This window comes from Microcaecilia unicolor, chromosome 3, assembly GCF_901765095.1.
Source record: "Microcaecilia unicolor chromosome 3, aMicUni1.1, whole genome shotgun sequence".
Classification (NCBI taxonomy): domain Eukaryota; kingdom Metazoa; phylum Chordata; class Amphibia; order Gymnophiona; family Siphonopidae; genus Microcaecilia; species Microcaecilia unicolor.
The window spans coordinates 352,123,785-352,149,781 of record NC_044033.1 but is presented as its reverse complement, the minus strand read 5'-3'; the positions used below and the strand labels follow the sequence as shown (position 1 = coordinate 352,149,781).

At 42.3% G+C, this 25,997-nt stretch overlaps 1 protein-coding gene across 3 annotated transcripts in view; it reads right to left on the bottom strand.

The window, feature by feature from the left end:
- Positions 1-25,997, bottom strand: part of HIVEP2 (HIVEP zinc finger 2) — a 401,117-nt gene that overhangs the window by 2,886 nt on the left and 372,234 nt on the right. For all 3 annotated transcript variants that reach the window (XM_030198499.1, XM_030198500.1, XM_030198498.1), the window contains exons 7-8: positions 4,711-4,812; positions 1,914-2,818 (exon numbers count right to left, since the gene is read on the bottom strand). In XM_030198499.1, the coding sequence (XP_030054359.1) occupies positions 1,914-2,818; positions 4,711-4,812 (1,007 nt within the window). The remainder of the gene's footprint in view (positions 1-1,913; positions 2,819-4,710; positions 4,813-25,997) is intronic.

The window sequence follows — 25,997 nt, the reverse complement described above, 5'->3', positions numbered from 1 at the left end:
CTTCAGACCAGCTGCAACTGGTCTAAAGCAAACACTGCAACCACGGTAAGCTTTGTGCCTCAGGCCCTCAGTGGATAAAGTTAAGACAACAAAAAGGCTTCTTAATTTTATCTGCCAATATGAATATCTGCTGGTGAACAGTTAACTTCCTGATGACCGCATCTACCCGGATATACAATGCCGGAGCCCGGACAAGGCCTGGCACTGAATATCCAAGTTCAGTTCTGCTCATGGGTATCAGCAGCTTAAACACCTTTGACTGCCGCAGACTGAATATTACCTCCTTAGATTTTAAGCTCCTAAATTAAGATGAATTTTCAGCTGAAAACAGATGAGGTGGGTTCCTAAGTTAGGCTGAAAACAGGAAAACTAATTAGAAGCCTAGCTTAGAAGCATATATTTGGGTACTCACCCTTTATTATTATTATTTTTGAATATCAGGCCCTACATTTGTTTTTGCCTTCCATTATTTTATTACCAATAAAACGTAAGCAGAATAAAGAAAAGGTAGGTCAAATAGTAGTGTCAGAAGCATATACCAAAAGTAGAGAAGCCACAAAAATTATGAGGAAAGATGGCAACTGGAAAAGACAGAACCTGGAACATTTTAAAGTATATTGAAATGCTTTTTCAGTTGTTTTATTTATGATGATGTATAATGGCTGCACCCTTTTATGAATGTAGTTCTATCTAGACTAAATCTCCGCTTTACGTTTGGTGAGGCAAAAGGTAGGGTGTTGGAAGAGAGAAATTCAATCTGCCTGCTCTCTATAGCACAGATGTAAATATGGAGACTGGTTCATCTGTCCGCAGCAGCTTCATACTGGAAATCTCAAGTATTCTGGCACCCTGAGTTCTGTGTGCTGTTGGCATCTCTTGCACAAGTATGAGACTCTAGTAAACATAGAAGTTCCGAACAAAAGGGGGATATCAATAGAAGATTTCCAGTAAAGACACCAGTAGAACGGACAGCCAGTAGGTAACCTAGTTTTAAGAAAGTCACTGAATTTTTATCATTTGACTTGAATATGTACAGTGTATTCCCTGGGGTTATGGTACACATGGTATTAGCCAAAAAGTAAAAAGGTGGGAAAATAAGTCAGGCTATCCAAAGGATGGAACCAAATGTTTTTTGTAAAAAAAACAAAATTTATTAGGCTTTAAACAAATAATAATATAACAATAACACATTAAAATTGACTCGACACAACGTTGTGTTTCGGCCGAAAGGCCTACATCAGGAGTCTTATTTGTCAAATTGAGATTAAGAATGATAATTCAAAAGTAATCTCGAAACGCAGCTAAAAGATTCCAAAGATCTGCAAATGAGATCTGCGTTGTGTCGAGTTTTTACAAAAAACATTTGGTTCCATCCTTTGGATAGCCTGACTTATTTTCCCACCTTTTTACTTTTTGTTTCACGACTCGTGGGATCTATTGAGTTCTCCACTGTATGTGGATTCTCTTTAGACACATGGTATTAGGACACGGGGTTAATAAAGCTGATACTGACTGCGCGTATGCACAGAATACTTTTAAGTTGACTAAATGGCCAAGCAGGTGTCCATCTGCTGGGAAATTATTTATGAGCTGGTATCTGTGCATGCTTTTGAAAACTGGATCATATATGTGTAAATCAACCCTGAACATCTGTAAGCGCCAAAGACCAGGTGTATATTTTCCCTGGGGTAATTTTCAAAGTAGAAGTGTGTATGAAAATTTGGCAAAGCCTGCCCAATAGAAACTATGCACATATTTTGTGTGTGTGTGTGCTGTTATAAAATCACTTCCATATTGCGCAATCCCCCAGTTGTCATGGGTAAAGGTAAAACGATGGAGAGGAACACAACAGGAGATGACAAAACAGTGCTACTTCTGTGAATAAATCAGAATATGAAATGTTTTATACTTACCGTGTGATATCCCAATGATAGCGATTCAGACTGTAAATAATGAATCAGGGGCAAACTTGGACTATGGTACGAAGCCCTTCTAGGTGAGGCTGCTCTAATTGATGTCATGTATCTTCTCTCTTGTCTTGGAGACAGATCTCGTCTCACAGAGATATCCTTTCCAGGTGACATTGGCCTAATTGGTGACAAATGACGTCTTGGTGACACATCTCTTCTTGGTGACAACTCTCTCCTTAATGCGGCTTCCTTTCTGGGTGAAAGGTGTCTCATGGGTGAAATATCTCTCCTTGGTGATAAATGCCGTCTAGGTGACAAATCCCCTCTAGGCATCAAATACCTCTTTGGTGAATTATCCCTACATGGTGAGGAATCGTACCCTGGTGAGGACTGCTGGCTGGAGGATGAGAAATCATGAGGAGATGTGCTGGGTTCTGACGAAAGCACGTAGTCTTCATCCATGGAGCTTGGTATGTCCAACCTGTCCTTGTCATGCTCCAAATCAGTATATGTGCTGTGGAAAAGTCTCTGATACTCCATCATCCGCGCATCTCTACATGAGTCACCAGCTGTCATAAGGGGAGTAACCTGTATACTAGGTAAAGTAGCCAAGTAACCAATCAGTGAAGCGTGACCCATCGAATCTGAACTCTCAGGTGAAGCCTTCTGAGACATGGCAGCTGTAACAGACAGCGAGGAAAATCTGGGTGGCTGAGGGCTGGTGCTCCTGGACCTCGTTTTTGGTGTGGTCTCTCCTTGGTGTTCATCAAAATCATCATCCTCATCATCCTCATCATCGTTGTCATCTCCATCCTCACCATCTGATTCCTCAGCATCTGAGAATTGGTGATCTGTTGATAAACCTGCCATGCTGCACTTTTCTTCCTTATGCGGGTCTTCAATATTTTCTGAAACAGTTACATGTAAATCATTAGAAAGCATTAAAAAAAAGAAGATGTATTTACAAAGAAAGCTGTAGTGTCTCAAAAAAATGTTTACAAGCCCTAATTGCATTTGACATGTGCATAAACCAGTACTTAAACTTTATCTTGCATAAACATCTAAGTCTCCATTTTACACAAGCTTTCTTATGCACGTATCAAACCCAAGTGCATGCAAATGGTAAGGGAATGTGGGCTGGGCATGTCTTGGGCAGGACAAGGGTGTGGCAATTTACAGAATTTTATTCCCCATTTCAGGAGACTAAACATTGATGTTGGAAGTTACACCTGCTACCAATCATGCTTAGGATTTGCTGTTATTGAGCAGCATTCCACTAAAGGGATGGCGGGGTTGCCCCCTTAATTGCCCCCAAAATAGCTAACTGGCAAAAAAAGAAAAAAAAACAGTCAATGTGACGTCAGGATGATAACCGGTTATGTTTGCAACATCTCAAAGATAACCAGTTATGTGCTAGCTTTCATTTTCTATACATTTGTTTCTAAAGTGGATGTTTATGCTGCATGCAGCCAGCATAAAAATGTCGATTTCTCCCGTATTTTAGAACAGGCTCTACGTTGGCAGATTCTGTTCTAAAATACTAGCGAAACGTTTGAGACGTACCAACCTGCACGTCTCAATTCCTGCTTCTATCACCTGTCTAAAATGAGGCTGGTGTGGGTTAAAGATATGCACCTAACCATTTGGTAGCACACTAATAAGTATGACCACACAAGTATAAAATAAACTGACTAGAACATACCGTCTACAGACTGCCTCACTTTGGTTTGTTTGAGATATTCCTACCCATTTTGCATAGGGGTTCCACTTGCATATATATATAAAAGTGTCAGCATGCAAATGTATAGTGACTACCAGAAAACAGAGAGGACCATGTTTACAAAGGCACGCTAGTGTTTTTAGTACATGCTAACCGTGCAGACGCTGAAAGGAATATTATGGGCATCTACACGGTTAGTGCATGCTAGTTTTTAGCGCACAGTAAAAACGTTAGCACGCCTTTGTAAGCAGGGACCATAGAGTCAATTAAGCAGAGAAGCCGATCAAGTTTTTTTTCCCAATTAGAAGGCAAAAATAAAATATGGGGGATTAAGGGCACTAACCCCCTCGATCTGTTGTTTGAAACCCCAGCCAAAACAAGCACTTTTATGAAACTTCTGCTTGCCTTGGAATACATGCAAAAGCTAATGGAGAAGCTATTTTTGATAAATATTATATTTCTCATTGTAAAATGAGAAATACATGTATACTATTTTGTCCCATCCAAACCATGTCCACAACACGCCCCCTTGAAATCTCTTGCATCTAAAAGTACAGATGGTGCTTTCTGAAACACATGTAGTGAATCTACACATGCAAATTACACTATTTACATATGCAGATGCTTTTAAAATGATTTCTAGCACTGGATAAGCATTTCAAGAACAACACTAATGACTACCGAGATGAATACTTTCTGGTTATATGAAAACACAAATCTAACTTGAGGAAAATTTATCCTAAAGCTCAATTAACGGAAGCACATTGCAGGCCTGATATACAAAGGTGCTGATTTCAGGCCTTGTAACATTTAGAAATGAATGTCCATTAAATCCCCTACCTCCCTGCTGTAGAGGGCTAAATGCTCATCAGTTATTCAGGGTTAACAGAACAAAATCTATTCACTCTGCTAAATTATTTAAATCCGGGCTTCCATGGTCAACTGAAGCTGAGTTCATTGCAACACAGTGTTGAAAAGGTGGTACCGTTTAAAATAAAAACTGTCCAAATGTGTCTGTGTAGGCAGTCTATTCACTTCCTCATGAGTCAAGCGAAATGAAATGAACTCAATATGACGTACCGGCTTCTTCAGCTTCTGTATCATCCATAGAAGTCATTGTTACGCCAAGCTCCAGGCATTTTTTCAAGTGCGCTTTAGACTTCATATGTTTTGTCAGATTTCCTGTGTAACGGGGGTGGGGGATGGAGGAGGGAGAGGAGAGAAACCAGGGATGAAAATAATTAATTGGCAACAATATAGTGGTCTCTCTCGGATAGTTATTATTTTTTTTTTAAAGCCCTATTTTCTGAACTTCAAAAGGAAATAAACTGACTCATTCGACTGTCTCCACTCACAGCAAGAATAATTTAATGAGACTGAGATTTTATAACATCAGTGAGGTAACACAGGTGACTCTTGTGTGCCATGAAAGCATGTTATCTGTCTTAATAAATACATTTTCATACTGTAAGCTCGCTAATGATGAAGAAAGAGAACAAAACAAATGTGCTTCTGCAAGAGAGAGAAGGGTGAAAGGATATGTTGAGAGATAAATAGGTAAATGAGCTCCCCATCATTATGGATAATTAGTAGCAAAAGTTGTCATTCTATTCATGTAAATGAGAGACAGTGCAGTTCTTCTCCATACACTGCAGTACAAATCAGTCCTTGGTACCGAAGATGCTCTTTTCCATTTGACTTTTTTATATGCTGCCCGACCTTAAGGGGTTTTATTGCAGTTTTTGCAATTATTATTATTATTACAGTATACAAGTGGAGGGTAGTTTTATAAAGGGCACCTTGGCAAGGAAGACGCATAGGTGTATGTTGTCCCTATTTGATAAGGCAATCACTTCAAACTCCAACAAAATGTGAGAAAACAAAATTTCTCATTTAAAAAAAAAAAAATCACATATTCTAGAAATGCATTTAAAATCGGCCCTTTTACTAAAGGGCGTTAAGCCCTTAAGGCATGGTTAGAACTCACTAACAGGCTACCACAGAAACGTATTAAAGCGTTTCGCTGTATTTTGCCTGTTTGCATGCACTAACCTGTGTGTTACAGATTTAACAAAAAAAGTTATTTATTGAAATTTCAGATAATACAACCAGAACCGGTGGTGGGAGGCGGGGCTGGTGGTTGGGAGGTGGGGATAGTGCTGGGCAGACTTATACGGTCTGTGCCCTGAAAAGGACAGGTACAAATCAAGGTAAGGTATACACAAAAAGTAGCACATGTGAGTTTATCTTGTTGGGCAGACTGGATGGACCGTGCAGGTCTTTTTCTGCCGTCATCATCTACTATGTAAGATGCCTCTCGTACAGCAACATAGGAAAGCTCATTCTAGAGCCTATAAATGAAATAACCAATATTACAGGAAAATTATTAACCTATGTCCAGTCCATGACACTGTGGGGAGGAGAACAAACAGAAAATTAAAGGAAAAAATGCTAATGCTATAATCAAAAAGAAAAAGCACTATGTAGCAGGTGACTGACTCTCCAGCTAAATTGAACTGAACTATACAGACTTCAAACTGCCATTCTCTCTGGCGAGCTAGAAATGACTCTCCTACTATTAATAAAAGACGAAAGCTGAAAAGGATTAAAGAAAACATATATCACTGACTGCAAATTTAGTTACCGATTTTTTTCAAAATATTTTTCAGAGGCGCAAGTCACAGGTGGAAAGTGGGCCTTCCTGCGGTATCCAGCTAGTGTATTAGGATTTGCATGGCTAACTGGATAATTCAGAGTTAACAGATGCACTTACAGGCAGATGATCAAAAGCAAACGCCGGCGCTAGAGGCTGTTAGCGCCATACTAGCACCGGCGTTTGCTACCGCCCCATGATTAGAGCCCTTGAGTGCGTGAAACAACGTGCTCGAGGGCTCTTTGCGCAAGTAGCATGCAAATGCATACCAAACAGGGCTTAGCGCATTCATCACCAATGATCAGCGGCCAGCGCGCCAAAATTTGGGTCGCTGGCCGCGGCAAACCCTACGTCAGCTCCGAGCTGGAGTTAGGGTTTGCAGATCATTGGGGAGGAATGGTGAGCCCTGTCCAGCATGCAGTTGCATGCTGGCAGGCCCCCGTTCTCCCCCCAAAGCAAACCGGTGGGTCTCCAGCCCCCCAAACCCCCAGAAAATGGTCCCTGGTGGTCCAGTGGCTGCCGGCCAAACCCCCCCCCCTCCCAGCGAGCGAAGCGAGCGAATGCTCCCTTATATGGTCTGTAGCCCCGCCCAGCGCCTCCCAGGATGCACTGGACGGGGCTGGGCGCCGCCATTTTGTGCGTCATCAACCCAAGGAACAGGAGGGAGGCAGGCTACCTCCCTCTTCTAACTAAAAGGTAGGGGGACCGGGAGGGGGTTCTTTTTTACGCTGGACCACCAGGGATTCGACAGAGAATGCTGGGGGGGGGGGGGTTTGGGGGGGACCGGAGCTCCGCCCGACCTCCAGCCCCCCTCCCCCCGTCACTCGCTGGGAGAGGGGGGGTTTGGCCGGCGGCCACTGGACCACCAGGGACCATTTTCTGGGGGTTTGGGGGGGGCTGGAGAACCACCGGATCTCCAGCCCTCCCTGAACCTGGGGGGATGGGATCGTCTGGGGGACCGGAGGTCTGCCGGACCTCCAGCCCCCATTGCTCGGGGTAGTCAGGGCCTAGTGGTTGTCAGGGATAGTCAGGGCCTGGTGGTCCCATGGACCTCCAGCTCCTGTATTTGACAGGTTTGGTCTTTTGACAGCCCAGACCTGTCAAACAAGTGTGGGAGGATTCAATTCGCCCGCACTTCTACCCCATGATCAGAGATAATTGCGCTGCTTAAATTTGCATGCATTATCTCTGATCATAGGTTTAATAGCGCCCCGTGCTGTTCCAGCGCTATTTTAGAGCGCTGTCTGGAACAGTGCGGGGCTTTTGATCATCTGCCGGTTAGTGCCTCTTACACAGGAAGTAGTAAGTGCTCCCTTGTTAATTTTTTGCGGGTACTGTGCGCTAATGGGAACATTAGGGCACAAATTGCAATAAAATATATATATTTTTTTTACAACCCCAAAAGTTCTGTGCTAAATCTGGGCTTAGGGGGTCTTTTACTAAAGCTGATCTCGAGTTATTTGCAGCAGGGTCTATAGGAATAAAATAGGCCCTGCTGCAGGTAACTCGATCTAAACTTTAGTAAAAGACCTCCTTATAGCGCAGGGCTGTCCCATGTTAAAACACACTAAGCCCAGATTTTAACTGCACTTTAGTAATAGGTCTCCTTATTTAGTAGTGTGGATGCCTTAGTGGTATTACAGCTGACATCCAGGGCTCCTCAGGCAACCAGGCTTTGGTTTTTGCCACATGACCCTCTGCAGCCAATCGGGCACATGTACATGGAATGTTCTTTTTTTTTTTTTTTTTTTTACTGTTTGGAATCTGGTGAAAATCTCCATTTTGAAACCCATTTTCCCTATCGGCTTTAATGGGAAAAATGGTTTTCTTCATAAAACATAGTCTAATTTACACAAAATCTTAATAAAAACCATACCATCATCCATATCACTTCAAGAAGATCCAGTCCAAATTTTTAAATTTAAAACCCACTTATGGTTACTAAATTTCTCAATTTCATCCCAAAATCACCACTAAAATTCAATGAAAAATTACCAAATTTTCTACACAGGTTAGAATAAATTCACGCTTGCAGACACAGCTGTCTGTCCACACATCTACCCAGTGGTTCAATTCCTCGGTGGACCCTCATCCATCGTATTTAGGCGTGCTAGGCCATGGAAACCCACTGGGAAGCCTCAAAAATTGAGGCCCCAGCTTCAAATGTGGCCTCTCGGAGCTCCTGGACCTCTTCTGCAAATACGCTGGATCCACCGGACTCAGCGTGCATGTATAGTAGCTCCAGCAGGACAGGCCTAAAGCCAGGCATTTTCCTGCTGGCTGCCTTGCATCTCTCCTTATTCTTGGCAGTGCTGAAACCCATGCCAGCTGCATCTCGGCTGCTCTCTACTCCATGACCCAATCCGGACCCTAAATGGGTCCCAATGAAACAGGAGCTGGCCTGGGGCAACAGCAGAATGCCCCAGTCTGGCCCCATAACCACTGGTCAGCAATATTAAAAATGAAAAATGGGCCAAAAACAGACTCAGAGAGGAGCAGGACACCAGTTAAACCCCAGATGGGCTTAATCTTCTTTTTTAAACCTCTTTACAGTAGCACCATCAGAGGAGAGATAGGATTATAGTCTTTATCTCCAGACCATCATATCTCTCATTATCAATAATCAGATCTTTTTTTCTTGTGTGTGTGAAACCAATGTAACATTTACCAAGTCCAATTTTGCATCTAATATGGTAGTCCAATTAAGATGTACAATTTAATAAAAAATATTTGCAGAGCATGTCCTAAATCTGGCTAGGATAGTGGTCCTGCCCGAATATTGCTCATTCTTGGAACGTGCTGTGGGACCACTTAGAACACCTTATTCATCATGCTATGCCCCAAACAGAGAAATTGTGTTTATTGGACTTGGAACAGATTAGTGAGGAACAGGTATCCTTTATCTGTAAATCCTGTTTGATGGCAGAGTATTCTGCTACAGTGGATACATCCTGAACCTCCGTGCCTGCAGCTTTGGAGGAATCAAATGCATCATTTGCTCCAGTTGGAACACCTTTCTGTTTTGGGGGCTAGTCGTAAAAGGATTATCCAGTTTATACAGATCTGGATCCTGCTTTTGGATTCTCTGACTGTTCAATTAACACAGTGGATTGCTCAATGAACTACAATGTTGACAGCTGGAGCTGGACGCCAACTTCTTGGTATCGTCTGAATTTAGTTGTTGTAACTGATAATTTGCTAACTGGATACTGGCTATAGGGTGGGAGGGGGTGGGATTGGAAAGCTGTTGTTGTTTAAATGTTTTCTTTGTTTGACAAAAAATTTAATAAAATATGAGTTTTCAAAAAAAAAAAAAAAAAAATATATATATATATATATATATATTGCAGTGCAGATAACAGGCCCTTAAATTTTCCTCCATTCAACGATTCCCAAGAAGTGAAATTCCATGCTAGAGCTACCACTGTAAAATCCCCTCACACGCTATTTCAGTTTTTTAGATACATCTCATTGAAGGGATTGTTAATTAATTGCCTTGGGAGAACCATCAGCATCTCGCTGGAGTACATCAATGCAAACAACCCTTCAAAAAAAAAAAAAAAAGTCTTTGATTCCCAAGTGTCTTAAATGTCATGGTGGTCATTTTGAATTTGATTCCTCTTTTATAGGTAACCGTTTCCATCCCTCCATTGGAGAGAGCTGGCAACAGTATTCTAGAATCTACAACAATAAACAGGATTCACAAGTCCACACAGCTAGATAATGTCATCCAACGCAGCCCTCATGGGAAAAACAGTTTAACAGGAAAGTTACTGGAAACAGAACAAACATGAGTCCCCTGCCTCTTCACCCAGTGATGCAGCAGGTGAGCAGGGTGCAGTGGGTGCTTCAGCACTTCGAATACTGGGCAAACTCCTTCACTGCATCCAGAAAGGGGTAATTAGTTTTGAATTTAGCATCTCTAACAATTTTGAAAAGCTGGCTCCTTCGGCCCCAATGCCTCTCTAAGCAAGACACAATAAAGGAGATGGGATGCTGTGTAGCATCACTGTCCCAAGTCAGGCAGTAGTACTGAAAGTGGTGACACAGTGCATTGGAAAAATGATTCCCCTGGATGACCAGCTCCTTCAGGTGCTTGGGAACATGAGGTTTGTGGCTTGCTACATGAACAACATGTACAGCGCTGCGTACGCTTTGTAGCGCTATAAAAATGCTAAATAGTAGTAGTAGTAGGTGGATGATCCCCAGCCTGTATAATCAGTGACATAACCAGCTACAGGCAATAGTAGGTCAAGACAGAGGGTAGGAGCACGCACTTCAACAGTGACATCTGGACCAGTCAGAACGCTCTGAATACCTACCCTCTCCCTGACAGTACCCTGGTGGAAGCTGAATGAGGTAGTGGCAGGCACAGGTATAGTGGGAAGACAAGGTACAACTGGACTGTACTGCACATGATGGATGGTAGCCCTATCTCAGTCCATATCTTAGCAGAAATAAGGGCAATGACAGGTAGGCTAGAGAGCAACAAGCATGGTTGTTGCAGACCATAGGAAGGAGGAGATTAAGTAAAGGAGGAGCCATTTTATGGTGTTCAATGCTCTGCACATTTACTGAACTTGGTAGTAAGAGACTCAGTGGGTCCTAAAGACCAAGAGAAGTAGCAGCCCTGCCCTAACACTACTGATCAAGAAGTACACAAAAAGAGGAATTATTTTCCCCAGCCAGTGAACAGCAGGCATGGACCACATGCAAAGCAGGAAGCAAGAGAGGCACCAGTGCATCTGCTCACTGCTGGCACCAGGTGGCATTCCAACTATTTCCTGTTGGAGAAGTTGGTGAAGCAATGAGCAGCCCTCCATCAAGTGCCACTGAACACCAAGATAGGTACTAGAAAATAAGACTAGAGGACACTCAAGGAAGTTTTATGGAAATACAAACAGGAGGAAATATTTTTTCACTCAATGAAAAGCTCTGGAACTCTTTGCTGGAGGATGTGGTAACAGCAGTTAGCGTTTCTGGGTTTAAAAAAGGTTTGGACAAGTTCCTGGAGGAAAAGTACATAGTCTGCTATGAGACAGACATAGGGAAGCAACTGCTTGCCCTTGGATTTGTAGCATGGAACGCTGCCACAATTTGGGTTTCTGCCAGTTACTTGTGATCTGGCTTGGACCATTGGTATGACCCAGTATAACTACTCTTATGTTCTTATGTTATGTACTGAAAGCCCCCTGGATCATCAAAACTGGGCAAACATGACTCATCATAGAAGTCCTGAAGCCCTTCAAGGGTGCCATGGAGGAACTTGAGTTCAAGAAGGGTCACTCTGGGCATTGTCATTGCAATAGTGAATATCCTGAAGGCAAAGTTAGAGAAGTTTTGCAAGAGATTAACATCAGACAAGTCAGTGATGGTAGCATCACTTATAGGGAAGGCTGCTCTCTAGTTTTAGTACTGTGAGACTACCGCTACGGGATCATTGCTGCCATTTTGAACCTGGAGCCAGACAAGGCAGGATCATGAGGGGACCATTCCTGCCCTGTCCCACTAGACTACCATGAAATACTGGGGAAAGGAGGGTGGGAACAGATTGGGCAGTCTTGTTTGGCTGATCAGGGCGTTGGGGGAGTGGAGGGATTGGATCAGGAAGTCTTGTTTGGGTGATTGTTGGATGATCTGTCACCTGAGTTGCACTGAATATCAAGGCCCAATTTAGTCCATGGATGCTGGTGTTTAAAAAAACGCTAATTGCCACTGGATAAATATTGCCTGGAGTATGTTTTGTGTATTTCCAGATACAGTAGATATACAGTACTAGTTCTGGTATATTTCCTCTGTCTGGTTGAAAGTGAGATAAGATATCTTTCTCATGAAAACAAAAACATTTTTACTTAAAAAATATGTTCTAGTGTATTTCAAAATTGATTTTGAGAATTGTAGCTCCCTTGAACGGCCAAAAGGTTCTTAATATTTTTCTTAAGGATTTTTTATCTATCTATCTATCTATCTATCTATCTATCTATCTATCTATATACACACACACATTATACTTATTTAGTGCTTGAAAAAGACATTTGCATATCTTCTCTCTGTTGTATATACATATTTTAATTATGTGAGCTGAAACACAGATGTACTGGGATTTGATATGGATTGAATTTTTAATATGGGTTATTGAGTAATGTATATGTGATTTACATTAAATTGAAATTGTATTATTTCTAAGCTTTGGTGTATGGCCTTGCTTTGTTTTCATTGGCATATTGCTTTGGCCATAAAAGCTCATAGTTTGGCCAGACCTGTCTAAAGTCTTTCAGCAGCCTATAGTTAGGAGTCCCACTTGCGTAGGGTTACCATATGGCTCCAGAAAAAGGGGGACAGATTGAGCCAGTCTGGGTTTTACTTCCATTGCTTTGAATGGAAGCAAAACCCAAACTGGATCAATGTATACTCCTTCTTCTGGAGCCATATGGTAACCCTACACTTGTGAGAATTGTGATCATGCTTGTCCTCAGAGAAAACTAAGTTAAGTAGGTGTACAGTGTCCTGTAGGAAGTCACGGACATGCACAGTGTTTCCTCTTTCAAACTCCTAGAAGCTCTAGACTTTTCTCCTGTGGCTTCCATTGGATGGTGTCACCCAGTTGTCAGGTCATGTATCATTCTATCAAAGGAACATTCTGCTACAAGTAAGTAATCTGTGCCTTTTGCCAAATTTTTTCCAGTAAACTGGTACACAATGCATTGCAGTAATCCAAAATACTGGAAATGCAATAAAATGTGATATCATAGGCTGCAGCCTGATCTGAACCTTGATTTATGCTTTCTAAATTGGTCAGCATATTTGTTTTCATCCAGTTTGCCGTGAGGCAATAGAGAAGCACTTCCCAATCTTTCTGTGCCCATAACCCCAATTCACGTGGCTGCAGAAAGCATGTGACACTTGTGCGGTGAAGGATAATATCCTGTTTGGGGCTGCGACCCACAGTTTGGGAAGCTGTGCAATAAAGGATGCCAAAGTTTCTGGGATAAGTATTGCCATACTGGGAAAGACCAAAGGTCCATCAAACCCAGCATCCTGTTTCCAACAGTGGCCAATCCAGGTCACAAATACCTGGCAAGACATTTTATACTGCTTATCCCAGAAATAGTGGATTTTCCCCAAGTCCATTTAATAATGGTCTATAGACTTTTCCTTTAGGAAGCCGTCCAAACCTTTTTAAAACTCCGCTAAGCTAACCGCCTTTACCACATTCTCTGGCAACGAATTCCAGAGTTTAATTACACATTGAGTGAAGAAAACTTTTCTCCGATTTGTTTTAAATTTACTACATTGTAGCTTCATCGCATGCCCCCTAGTCCTAGTATTTTTGGAAAGCGTAAACAGACGCTTCAAATCTACCCGTTCAACTCCACTCATTATTTTATAGACCTCTATCATATCCCCTCAGCCGCCTTTTCTCCAAGCTGAAGAGCCCTAGCCGCTTAAGCCTTTCCTCATACGGAAGTTGTCTCATCCCCTTTATCATTTTCGTCACCCTTCTCTGCACCTTTTCTAATACCACTATATCTTTTTTGAGATGTGGCGACCAGAATTGAACACAATATTCGAGGTGCGGTCGCACCATGGAGCAATACAAGGACATTATAGCATCCTCATTTTTGTTTTCCATTCCTTTCCTAATAATACCTAACATTCTATTTACTTTCTTAGCTGCAGCAGCACAAGGTTTCAACGTATCATCAACGATGACACCTAGATCCCTTTTTTGGTCTGTGACTCCTAACGTGGAACCTTGCATGACATAGCTATAATTCAGGTTCCTCTTTCCCACATGCATCACTTTGCACTTGCTCACATTAAACGTCATCTGCCATTGAGACACCCAGTCTCCCACTTTCGTAAGGTCCTCTTGTAATTTTTCACAATCCTCCAGCAATTTAACGACTTTGAATAACTTTGCGTCATCAGCAAATTTAATTATCTCAGTAGTTAATCCCATCTCTAGGTCATTTATAAATATGTTAAAAAGCAGCGGTCCCAGCACAGACCCCTGGGGAACCCCACTAACTACCCTTCTCCATTGAGAATACTGACCATTTAACCCTACTCTCTGTTTTCTATCTTTTAACCAGTTTTTAATCCACAGTAGAACACTACCTCCTATCCCATGACTCTCCAATTTCCTCTGGAGTCTTTCATGAGGTACTTTGTCAAACGCCTTCTGAAAATCCAGATACACAATATCAACCGGCTCACCTTTATCCACATGTTTGTTCACCCCTTCAAAGAAATGTAGTAGATTGGTGAGGCAAGATTTCCCTTCACTAAATCCATGTTGACTTTGTCTCATTAATCCATGCTTTTGAATATGCTCTGTAATTTTGTTCTTAATAATAGTCTCTACCATTTTGCCCGGCATCAACGTCAGACTCACCGGTCTATAATTTCCCGGATCGCCTCTGGAACCTTTTTAAAAAATTGGCGTTACAATGGCCACCCTCCAATCTTCCAGTACCACGCTCGATTTTAAGGATAAATTACATATTACATATGACCACATCATCATCCTTTGTGCCTAAGTTAAATATGTTTCCTTCTACAAGCAGGCCTGAACTTAGGCATAGGCAGTTTAAGCAACTGCCTCCAGTGCCAAATTTTAGTAGGCACCAGAGCATTACTGCCACTATACCTCCATCTAGACCCACCATTTATCTGCAATCAGTGTCAACCCTGCAACAGCTATCAAGAGAAAATTCAGTGCTCAGCCTCTTGGTCCTTGTGCTCCAGCAGACCTAGCATCACCCTGCCTCCTGCATGGGTTTTCATGTTTCCATGGTAACAGGGAGTTGGATGCTGCAGGGCCTTGAATCCTTGTGCTGAATTTTCTCTCCGGACTTGCTGTTGGGAGGCTGTTGCTGCCACTACTGTTTTGGAAGACAAATAGAGCTTGGATATGAAGGGGGGTAGGAGGGAATAGGAATCCTTCCCTCCTCTCTCCTTATTGCCTAAGGGTGCTTAAAATTTAAAACCAGCCCTACCTACAAGATATTAAGGGAAGCAATGCACTCATTTTGAACTCATTTAATGTGAACTGTGCACTCTTTCACCGTTCATTTTCCTTCATTATTCTACAAGGCATTTCCCCTAATATTTTCTATAAAGCTGCTAAAATAAAGGCCAGTGAAACTTTCAGCATAGGGTAATCCCATGACTAAACTGAAAAGATCTAATTCTTACCCCTCTCAGTATAGTCAAAGAGAGTACGGGAAAACTGCACAAACATTTCTCTCTTTCAGGGGCTGGCACTTGCCAGTAAGCTCAGTTTCTCCCTTGGCAGTGCTGTGGCTCTGCTGCCGGATCTTAATGAAGGCCTAGCTTTGGCAGCAGCTCCCTAACTGGCCTCAGCAGGGAGCCTGGGAACTGCTAGAAGTACAGCACCCAGACAGACCTTCGGATTTCACAGAAAACAACTTTCGATTATAATTATTGTTGCCTCCAAAAAAGATTCTGCTAGCCCTATAAATCCTTCTGGAAATCTGTTAAATCAAACAAAAAATGGCTTCATATCTGCTTTATGACAGAAATAGAATACTGGACTTGGACCTTTGGTCTATCCCAGTATGACAATGCTTATATTCTTATGATGGGGCTGTTTTATATTTGGGATTGGTCAATTAAAACCAGAAAATTTCATCTTTTTCCCCAGTGATTTGCTGTCAATGTTTTATGGCACTTCCAAGCCTTTTCTTTATTTTTGCCAAGGAGTTTTCACCAGCTGTTCTCCATGCTACAAGACACACTTTCTTGTCATTAAATAATTTAACAAGGGGCTCCCAGAAGCACCTTCCAGCATATCCCCTTTCTGTCTGATGAAGACAGAAGCCTGGAGACAGAAATGTCTTGTTTTTCTTAACAAATAGATGTTCTGATATTTTCAATTCCTTCAAATTGAAAAAAAAAAAATTATGTTGTTCAGGTACTGAAACTGTCTGATCAACGCTGAGTTACAAGCTGATCTTAAAATGAAATCAGTACTATAGGGCTATTTGGAGCAATCAACTCCCCCTCATCATCAACCCCCCACCCTCAATCATTACCCAACCTCCCAATCAAAGCCTCACCCTCCAAAATCAGAATCCTGCCCAGGGACCCACTGGATCACCAGGTACAGGCCAGTAGGCCTCCAGGGGTTGGGGTGGGGATATTGGATCAGGGGGGTCGGGTGACTGAGGGGTGGGAACTTTGGGTTAGGAGGATGGGTAATGATAGGGGGGGGGGGAGAGATTTGAGGATTGAGGACGCTTACAGCTCCAAATGGCCGTTTAAGCCAGTGGTTCCCAAACCTGGTCCTGGAGGCACCCCAGCCAGTCAGGTTTTCAGGATATCCACAAAGAATATTCATGTGACAGATCTGCATGCACTGCCTCCATTACAGCAAATCTCTCTCATGAATATTCATTATGGATATCCTGAAAACCTGACTGGCTGGGATGCCTTCAGGACCAGGTTTGGGAACCACTGCTTTAAGCTGCAGCCCCAGAGCATCAGGTCAGAGCTTTGAGCCCAGATGCTCCTTGGCAGTAAAATAACCCCAGCAAAAAGCAGTAATGAGCTGCTTTACATACATTTGCAAATTTTGCATCTTAATCCATGATGACTTAAATAACACAGCATTAGGGCAAGACAACCTGTGTCAGTGCCCTTTAAAACATGTTACAGGGCAAATAATGTGGGTTATTGTCCTCACACAGCTTGATAACTTCATCCCTAAATGTAAAAATTGCAGCTTTAAATAAAAAGTACCATAACAAAAGATGTCGATCATAAAGGTTATTCAGCAAAAGACTAAACATCAGTGTGCCTGACTTCTCAGCACCAACTGGAAGGTGTTCTTTTTACAGCTGATACATTTTCTTGAATCTTTGTTAACATTTCTCCATAATTAATGCAACTATGCAAGATGTGGCTCATCTGGGAGTCTATGGATCATTACATTATTAATGGATGGAATGAACCCCCTACAAGGGCCTTGAAAGAACATTTCCCTCTAGCTGTTGCTCCCCTCTGTAGTGCCTTGCCACAAGTGACGTCTTCCTGTAGAATCACTTCAATTATCATGCCACACATGAAATGAAAAGTAACCCTGGCAGCAGTCTACATGTGAGTGCAATGCTAATGCAGGCAACAGGCTGGACTACAAAGCCTGCAGCTCAGGAGTTATTTATTTATTTGGATTTTGCTCACACCTTTTTCAGTAGTAGCGCAAGGTGAGTTATATTCAGGTACACTGTGTATTTCTCTGTCCCCAGAGGGCTCACAATCTAATTTTGTACCCGAGGCAATGGAGGGTTAAGTGACTTGCCCAAGATCACAAGGAGCAGCAGTGGGATTTGAACCGGGCACCTCTAGATGTCAAGACCAGTGCTCTAACCACTAGGCCACGCCTTCTTGTAAAAGTCTTCACATTCTTGCACATTTTTTCACGTGTTGTTGTCTAAACAGTGCAGTTCAAAATGCATGCAGTAGAGATGTTGCCTAGCAAATTTAGCATTCGGCTGACAATCAGGGAAGCACAGTACAAATTCTGCTGCTGCTCCTTGTGATCTTGGGCAAGTCACTTAACACTCCATTGCCTCAGGTACAAACTTAGGTTGTGAGCCCTCCAGGGACAGGGAAATACATAGTGTACCTGAAAAAGGTGTTTGCCGGCCAATGTGAGACCAGTGCGGGACAAACACTTTAGCTGACGGGGGTTGGGGACCCCTGCCAGTCAAGGTACCTTCACAGTGGTGGTGGAGGTGGGGGGGGGGGGCGGCGGGGGGAGGGGCAGAAGCAGTGGCGGCAGGGAGGCGGTAGCACCCGCAAGGGGGGGGGGTGGAAGTGGTGGCGGGAGGGCAGTGGCAGGGAGGTGAGCCAAAATGTGCCCCCCCCCCACCTTGGGCCCTGGCCCCCCCTCGCGTCAGGGTCTGGCTACTCCCCTGTTTTACAGCATGACACTTTAAAATTCTACCATAAATAATGTAAAAAAAATAGGTTAAATATAACACTGATCTACAACACATACTCTGCACTTTCAACGTTAAAATACAATTATAAAAAGTTTCAGAAAGTAATTAAGAAAGGAACCGAAAAGTCTTGATTCACACTTTGTGAAAATGATAAAGGGGATGGGACGACTTTCCTATGAGGAAAGGCTGAAGCGTCTAGGGCTCTTCAGCTTGGAGAAAAGATGGCTGAGAGGAGATATGATAGAGGTCTATAAAATAATGAGTGGAGAGGGATGGGTAGACGTGAATCGTTTGTTTATTCTTTCCAAAAATGCTAGGACTACGGGGCATGCGATGAAGCTACAAAGCAGTAAATTTAATACAAATTGGAGAAAATGTTTCTTCACTCAACATGTAATTAAACTCTGGAATTCGTTGTCAGACATGTGGTAAAGGCGGTTAGCTTAGCGGGATTTAAAAAAAGGTCTGGACAGCTTCCTAAAGGAAAAGTCCACAGACCATTATTAAATTAACTTGGGGAAAATCCACTGCTTATTTCTGGGATAAGCAGCATAAAATGTACTGAACTTTTTTGGTATCTTGTTAGCTATTTGTGACCTGGATTGGCCACTGTTGGAAATAGGATGCTAGGCTTGATGGACCTTGGTCTGTCCCAGTGTGGCAGTACTTATGTACTTGCCATAATACCCCAAAATTGGCTCCCATTTCAAAAATTGCCTTAAGACGACCCATAATACGTTAAATAGAGTCCTCTGATGTCCAAGCACTGTAGCTGAGCTGATATAGTATGACATGGATTCAAAGCAAAGATCTAAGGGCCCCTTTTACAAAGTGGTGGTAAGCCCAACATGGCCTTACTGCTCACTAAAAAGGAAGTACTGCCAGGCTACTGCAACAGCCCGGCGGTAGTTCCTACCCCCAGTGCGCCACCATATCCAGCACTACAAAATTATATTTATTTTTGCAGCGCCGGAGTGTACCTGGCGGTAATCGGGCAGTACCGTGTGCTGCCCAGTTACCGTGGGAGCCCTCACCGCCACCTCAATAGGTGTCGGTCACGGTTCCCTCCCAAAATGGCCACATGGCAAGTGCTTCACTTGCCACACATTCATTTCCTGAAAAAAACTTACTCAGCGTGCATCAGAAACACCCTTTTGTTGCAGCTTGGTAAAAGGGGCCCTAAATATGCCAAAATCGAGCTGCTGAAGAAATACTCTGGGATAAAGTTTTTCAAGCAGACAGATTGGGAGAAGACTGAAAAAATTTAATGTATGTGAATATCCCTTTGGGCACTGTCAGGTCCAAGATTGTAAAAATGAAAGGCACCCATACACTGGTAAAGCTTTCAAATAAGGCTTGTTCTCTGGACATTTGCCCCTCTTTTATTTAAATCTATTTCTGCGGAAGTTTCACTTTGATTAACCAAGTTTATTAACTTGCTGCTCAATGCTGGAACCTATCCTGATAAACTGGCTGACAGTTTTAACTCCAGTACCTAAAGCTACTGGATCCGATCTTACAACTGTGGATAATTTTAGACCTAGTATTCCTTAGGTGGCTAAACTTTTGGAGTTCATGGTTAATAAACAATTGACAAACTTACTTTTTGAGTTCAAGAAATGTTTTAAAATTATTATTATTATTTTGTTTAGAAAGGCAGGACAATCAAATCAAGAAACAATAACAATGCAGGGAAAACAAATGTTGGTTCAAAACCATCTAATGTAAGAAATAAGTAAACTTTCTGTATTTAACTGATAGTTGGCATTCTGCTCAACATAGTTTTAGATCTCAGAATAGTACAGTGGCATTGTTGCTAACTTTAACATCTGAGGTTAGAAGTTGTCTGAGTAAGGGGAAACAACAGGTGGCTCTCCTTCAGTTTGATATTTCAGCGGTGTGACACAGTAGATCATTCAAAATTGTTATATAGATTAAGAGAACTGGGTGTGACCAGTACAGTATTAAACTGATTCAGAGAATTTTTAACCAAACAGAAGAGGGAAGTTACGTCAGATAAGTCTCAGTGGTTCATCCTAGCAGGCTGTCTGAATTGTTGCCGCCAACCACTACAGAAATCTTATAATGCCAGGTCACTGGCTGGGGAGAGGACAGGAGTGACAGAAAACTCCCGCGGCACACCTGTGGAGCAGCCGCGGTGCACAGGTTGCAAAATGCTGCTCTAAATAGTGTAGACAAAAAAGGGCTTCCTTAATAGAAACTACAGGGTTAGAACGAGTTATGAATTTTCAACAAGCCGGACAAATCCACGTGGGGTGCCACAAGGCTCCCCACTCTCCCTTATTTTGTTTTAATGTTTTCATGTTCTTTCTTGGTTTTACATTAGAAAATGCTCAGTTTCAATCTTTCATCTATGCCGACGACATAACTGTCCATGTTCCTATTTCATTTTCTCTTGAATTGACCAAAAATGATATTCATTCCAGTATGTGCTTAATAGAGGGCTGGATGCAAACACATCATCTAAAGTTAAATGTGGAGAAGACAAAATTCTTACTGATAAGAGATCATCTTAGCCCATTACAGGAAAATTCAATAAGAATACAAGATAAAGAATATAAGTTTTCATCAGAAATAAGGATCTTGGGGAATCAATTTGACAATACTCTGTAGCCTAGTGGTTAGTGCAGTGGACTTTGATCCTGGGGAACTGAGTTCAATTCTCACTGCAGCTCCTTGTGACTCTGGGCAAGTCACTCAACCCTCCATTGCCCCTGGTACAAAATAAATACCTGAATATATTGTTAACCGCTTCGAATGTAGTTGCAAAAACCTCAGAAAGGCAGTATATCAAGTCCCATTTCCCCACATATGAACCTTCTAATTAAAAAAAAAAGCCCTCTCTCCTTATGAGAAAATCATGTTGTAATCGCTATTTTGTTTTTTAGGGAAAACCGTTTTCAGTTACTAGTTCTGGCTATCTAACATTTGCAAATTGATTATTGTAATATCACTTTTACTGGCTGCCCTAAATCAGTTTTGAAAAAATTATACACAATTCAAAATACAACTGTGCGATCGATTTTTTCCATTATTGAATACTGATCATATGTCTTCTTATTTGACTTGTCTTCATTGGTTTCTGAGGCCAGAATTTTGTTTAAATTTTACTGTATTCTACTCAAGATACATATGTATGACTTATTTAATTTTTCCACAACAAACAGTACCTATTTCATTCGTAATGCATATTATTTTAATTTTCCAAATCCCAAGGGAAAGAAGTCGAAGCAATTAATAGACTCCTCTTTTATGTATCAGGCAGCAAATTTATGGAAAGAATTACCTATTCAGCTCAGACATACTTTAAACTATAGGTTATTTAGGAAACGTTTCAAAATTTATCTATTTCAAAATTCATAACATGTAAATGAGTTACATTACTTATTTTATATAATTAGACTTCTATTGTAATTCTTGGAAAAAATGTCCTAATCTTGATTTTTGTGACCTGCGTTGAAACCTTTTCAGGTAAATGTGGAATATAAGAACTACTGCTATGCTATTCTATGCTACAGGTTGCCTAAGTTATTTTATTTTTGTTACATTTGTACCCCGCACTTTCCCACTCATGGCAGGCTCAATGCGGCAATGGAGGGTTAAGTGACTTGCCTGGAGTCACAAGGAGCTGCCTGTGCCTGAAGTGGGAATCGAACTCAGTTCCTCAGGACCAAAGTCCACCACCCTAACCACTAGGCCACTCCTCCACTCACCTAAAGTGAGTGTAAAGGCACCTAAAGTATGTAATTGCTGAACTAAAATACTAGGATAGGTGCAACCAATTACACCACTGTCAGACCCGTGTACATGCGCGCACATGTAACTGCCAGTATTGTAAATCTTAGCACGTAAGTGATGGACTCACCCTGACCTGTCCATACCTCTCCCATATCCACACCCACTAGCAGTTAAGCACTAGGGGACTCTTTTACTAAGCTACAGTAAAAAGGGCCCTGCGCTAATGGAGGAGGCGGTTTTTGCCATGCACTGAGGCAATTTTATCGCAGCGGGTAAAAAGGCTGAAAAAAGAAATGGCTATGTGGTAAGACTGAACTTAGTACATTGCCATGCGGGGGTGGGGGGGGGGGAGAGGAGTACAGTAAGGGCTCCCACACTAACCTGGGTGGAAACCTCCTGTGCAAATATTTTTCAAATATTTCCGGTAGCACTGGAAAGGACGCTTGCTTGGGGGTGGAACTACCTCCAGTCCCCGAGTTGGGCTGCAGCAGTTCCGGAATGGAGAGTGATAAGCTCGTGTTGGGCTTACCGCTGCTTAGTAAAAAGGCCCCTAAAATTAGCATGTTATTAGCTCTGATCATCGGGGCATTATTTCCCCGTGCTGTTCCTGCACTAATTTTACAGCGTAGTTTGGAAAAGCGGTGGCGATGAGAGCTGCCATGCTAACCTGGTGGTAACCAGGCACCATTCTATAACCTGTACATGCAATTTTGCACGCTAACCATAAAACTTTGCGTGCAACATTATAGGATGAGGGGGAAGGTTTTGTGATCTGAAAAAAAAACCAAACTGGAACTTTTTAGTTGCAAAGGGGGAGATTCTATACATGGCGCTTTAAAAAAAATTGGGAAAGCGTATTCTGTAATCGGCACCTAGATTTAGGTGCCGATTATAGAATCCGTTTAGTTGATATTTCAGTGCCTAAATCTACACGCATCCTTTTATACCAACGAAAACATGGCGCAAATACCAGAGCATTGATTTAGGCGCACTGGGCCACATTCTACAAGTAGGTGTGTACGTTTTGGAACCTCCACAAAATGCCCATTTTCCAGCCCATAACTATGCCCTTTTTTGCCTGTGTGCATTAGAAGTTCAGCGCACATCATTAAAGAATACAATTAGCGAGTTGTGCAACTAAATTCTAATCAGGGCCAATTAGTGTTCATTATTGCTTGTTAAGTGCTGTTATCAGTGTTCATTAGCTTATTAAGCCAATTGAGTTGCATGCATTGTTATAGAATCCACACCAATTTTGGCACGGATATCTAGGCGTGCTATTTAGGATCCGGGGGGAAATGGCATAAAATGAACACAGCACTTCACCCTCCAAACACCATCACTACAGTAAAGCATGGTAGTGGCAGCACTATAGTAGCTGGGACAGAGAGGCTTGTGAAGACTGTAGAAAAGAGACAGGCAGATCCTGTTTTAGTCTGTCATAGGCCTGGGACAGGGGGGAGGATTCATATTTTAACAGGAAAATGATCATAAGTACCAAAGAAAAAAACCAACAATGGCATGCCTCAGCAAGCAGCAAGCGAATGTCCAGAGTGGCCCATTCAAATCCCAGAACTAAAGCCAACAGAAAATCTGTGGCGAGAATTGAAAATTTCCGTCCAGAAATGATTCCCAGTCAGACTGAAAGAACTTGACCTATTCTGCGAAGAAGACCGAGGAAAGACTGCACTACCTGCTGTGCAAAACTGAAAGACACTTATCATAAAAGACTTGAGGCTGGTTGTTGCTTTAATGGGGGGTTCCTCTACAACTTATGTCAAAGGGAGTGAAGACTTATGCAACCAAGGCTTTTTGATTTCTTATTCTTAACAAGCAAAAAAGTCAGTTTCTCCAAAAATGAAACGGGCCCTAGGAAGGCTATCATCTAAGCGATTTCTCCTCTCTCCCCTGCCCTCCCTCCATATCCAGCGATTCTCCCCTGCCCTCCCCTCCCATCCATGTCCAGCGATTCTCCCCTCCCCTCTATGTCCAGTGATTCACCTCAATCCCCACCTGACCCCCTTTTAATCACCCGAGTTCCAGTTCAACCCCAGCCCTCACATGCCCATCCTCTTCTCCCACATCCTCTCCTCCTTTCTTCCTGCTGCTCTTCTACATCAGTGAAGGAGGCAGGTTCGGTTCGGATCGCCTCTAGCCTTCCCTCTCAGTGTCCCACCCTCCTCTGATGTAATTTCCTCTTTCCGTGAGGCGGGACACTGAGAGGGAAGGCTGGAGGCAAGCCAATTATGTAGTAGCTCATTTGCATACGGTTACGAACCCAGTCAGCCAGCCATCCAGGGATGCAGATTGATGAATTATTATATAGGAGATATCTTTTTGAATATTTCTGCAATTGTTCTTTCACGTCGGGAGCATATAGTATGTTGGGTACATCACAGATACAAACACCTAATTTAATGCATTTTGAATTGTATTCTTTAGACAGAAGAAAGTGAAAAATGTAAAAAGGCACTGCACACAAAGAGTCTCACTCTCCGAAGGTGAACCCCTTATGCACTTCAGTAAGAAGAGAAAACTAGTTTGAGTTATGGTTCTAGACTGTTAGGCGTAATCTTATGACAGGGTGCATATGTGATGTCTTATAAAAAGGCACAAAGGCACCTGAGTGTTTTAATAAATTATGCTCAAACAACTGCAGCAGCACACAAATTCTTTTGCACAAATTTACTCTGCTCTAAAGAAGGTGCAAATGTGCATTACCCATCTGCGTACACACATGTATTTTATAAAGTATGTGTACACAGTGCAGGTCCCCCACTGTTCTGCCTAAACTGGAGTGGAGTAGCAGCCTAGTGGTTAGAGCACCAGTCTTGACATCCAGAGGTTCAAATCCCACTGCTGCTCCTTGTGATCTTGGGCATGTCACTTAACCCTCCATTGCCTCAGGTATAAAATTAGATTGTGAGCCCTTGAGGGACAGAGCAATACCCAGAGTACCTGAATATAACTCATCTTGAGTTACTACTGAAAAAGGTGTGAGTAAAATCCAAATAAATAAATAAACAAACAAAAAATTGTTTGGGGAGGGGTCAGGTATTTAGGTACACCGCAAGATAGCGTCTGTTTTTCCATGATCTGTTTGAGGCATTCCCGGAGGCATAGTTTGTTTAAGAGCCATTTTCTATACAAAAGAAATGTTTTAAGCACAGAGGATGGTCTACAAAATTAACCCTGTGGGAGATTTTATAAAGGTTTCTCTGCATGTAAAAGTCTGCTTTACAAGTGGAAAAGACCTTTTATAAACCTGAGTGGTAGTAAAGCAGTGATGACAGGGTGTGTACTCAAAAGTGAGACTCATATAAGCATTCCTGAAACGTAGATTGGGTGGCTCAGGAGAGAAGTTGCTATGTACATGTTTATTTTCTAAAAACGTGAGGTGTACGGGTGGAGTACATACACACATCTATACCAACACTGGAGGAAGTGTAAATGCTCGAATGTAGTGCACGAATGTAACTGTGTGCACCTACATTCGGGCACTACAGGGGCTGGTTCTGGGGGGCCTATGTTGCCTTTATCAAATAGACTTATAGTAGACACACTTTTGAAATTCTCACACAAGCATCCTGCTACAAAATCAGGCCCTTAATGTATTTATTTCTGTATTTCTTTGTATTTTAGGAATTTATCTTAATTTGGAGGCCCTTTTACTAAGCTGCGTAATGGCCTTATGCACGTACGTGTGCCAAATCGGCAGTACCGCCCAGCTAAAACGTGAGCCAGGTGGTAATTCTGAATTTGGTGCACACCGAATCCTGTGGCGGTAAACAGCAGTTGGCATGCACTGCATGCTTACCACACAGGTTACGAGTGAGACCTAACCGCTAGACCAATGGGTGGCAGTAAGGTCTCAGGCCAAAAATGTGCGCGTGATGGTTTCAATTTTAGCGCATGTCCATTTTCTGGCCCCTTAAAAAAAGAGGCCCTTTTTCCAGACATGGTATAAAATGGCCCAGCGGGTG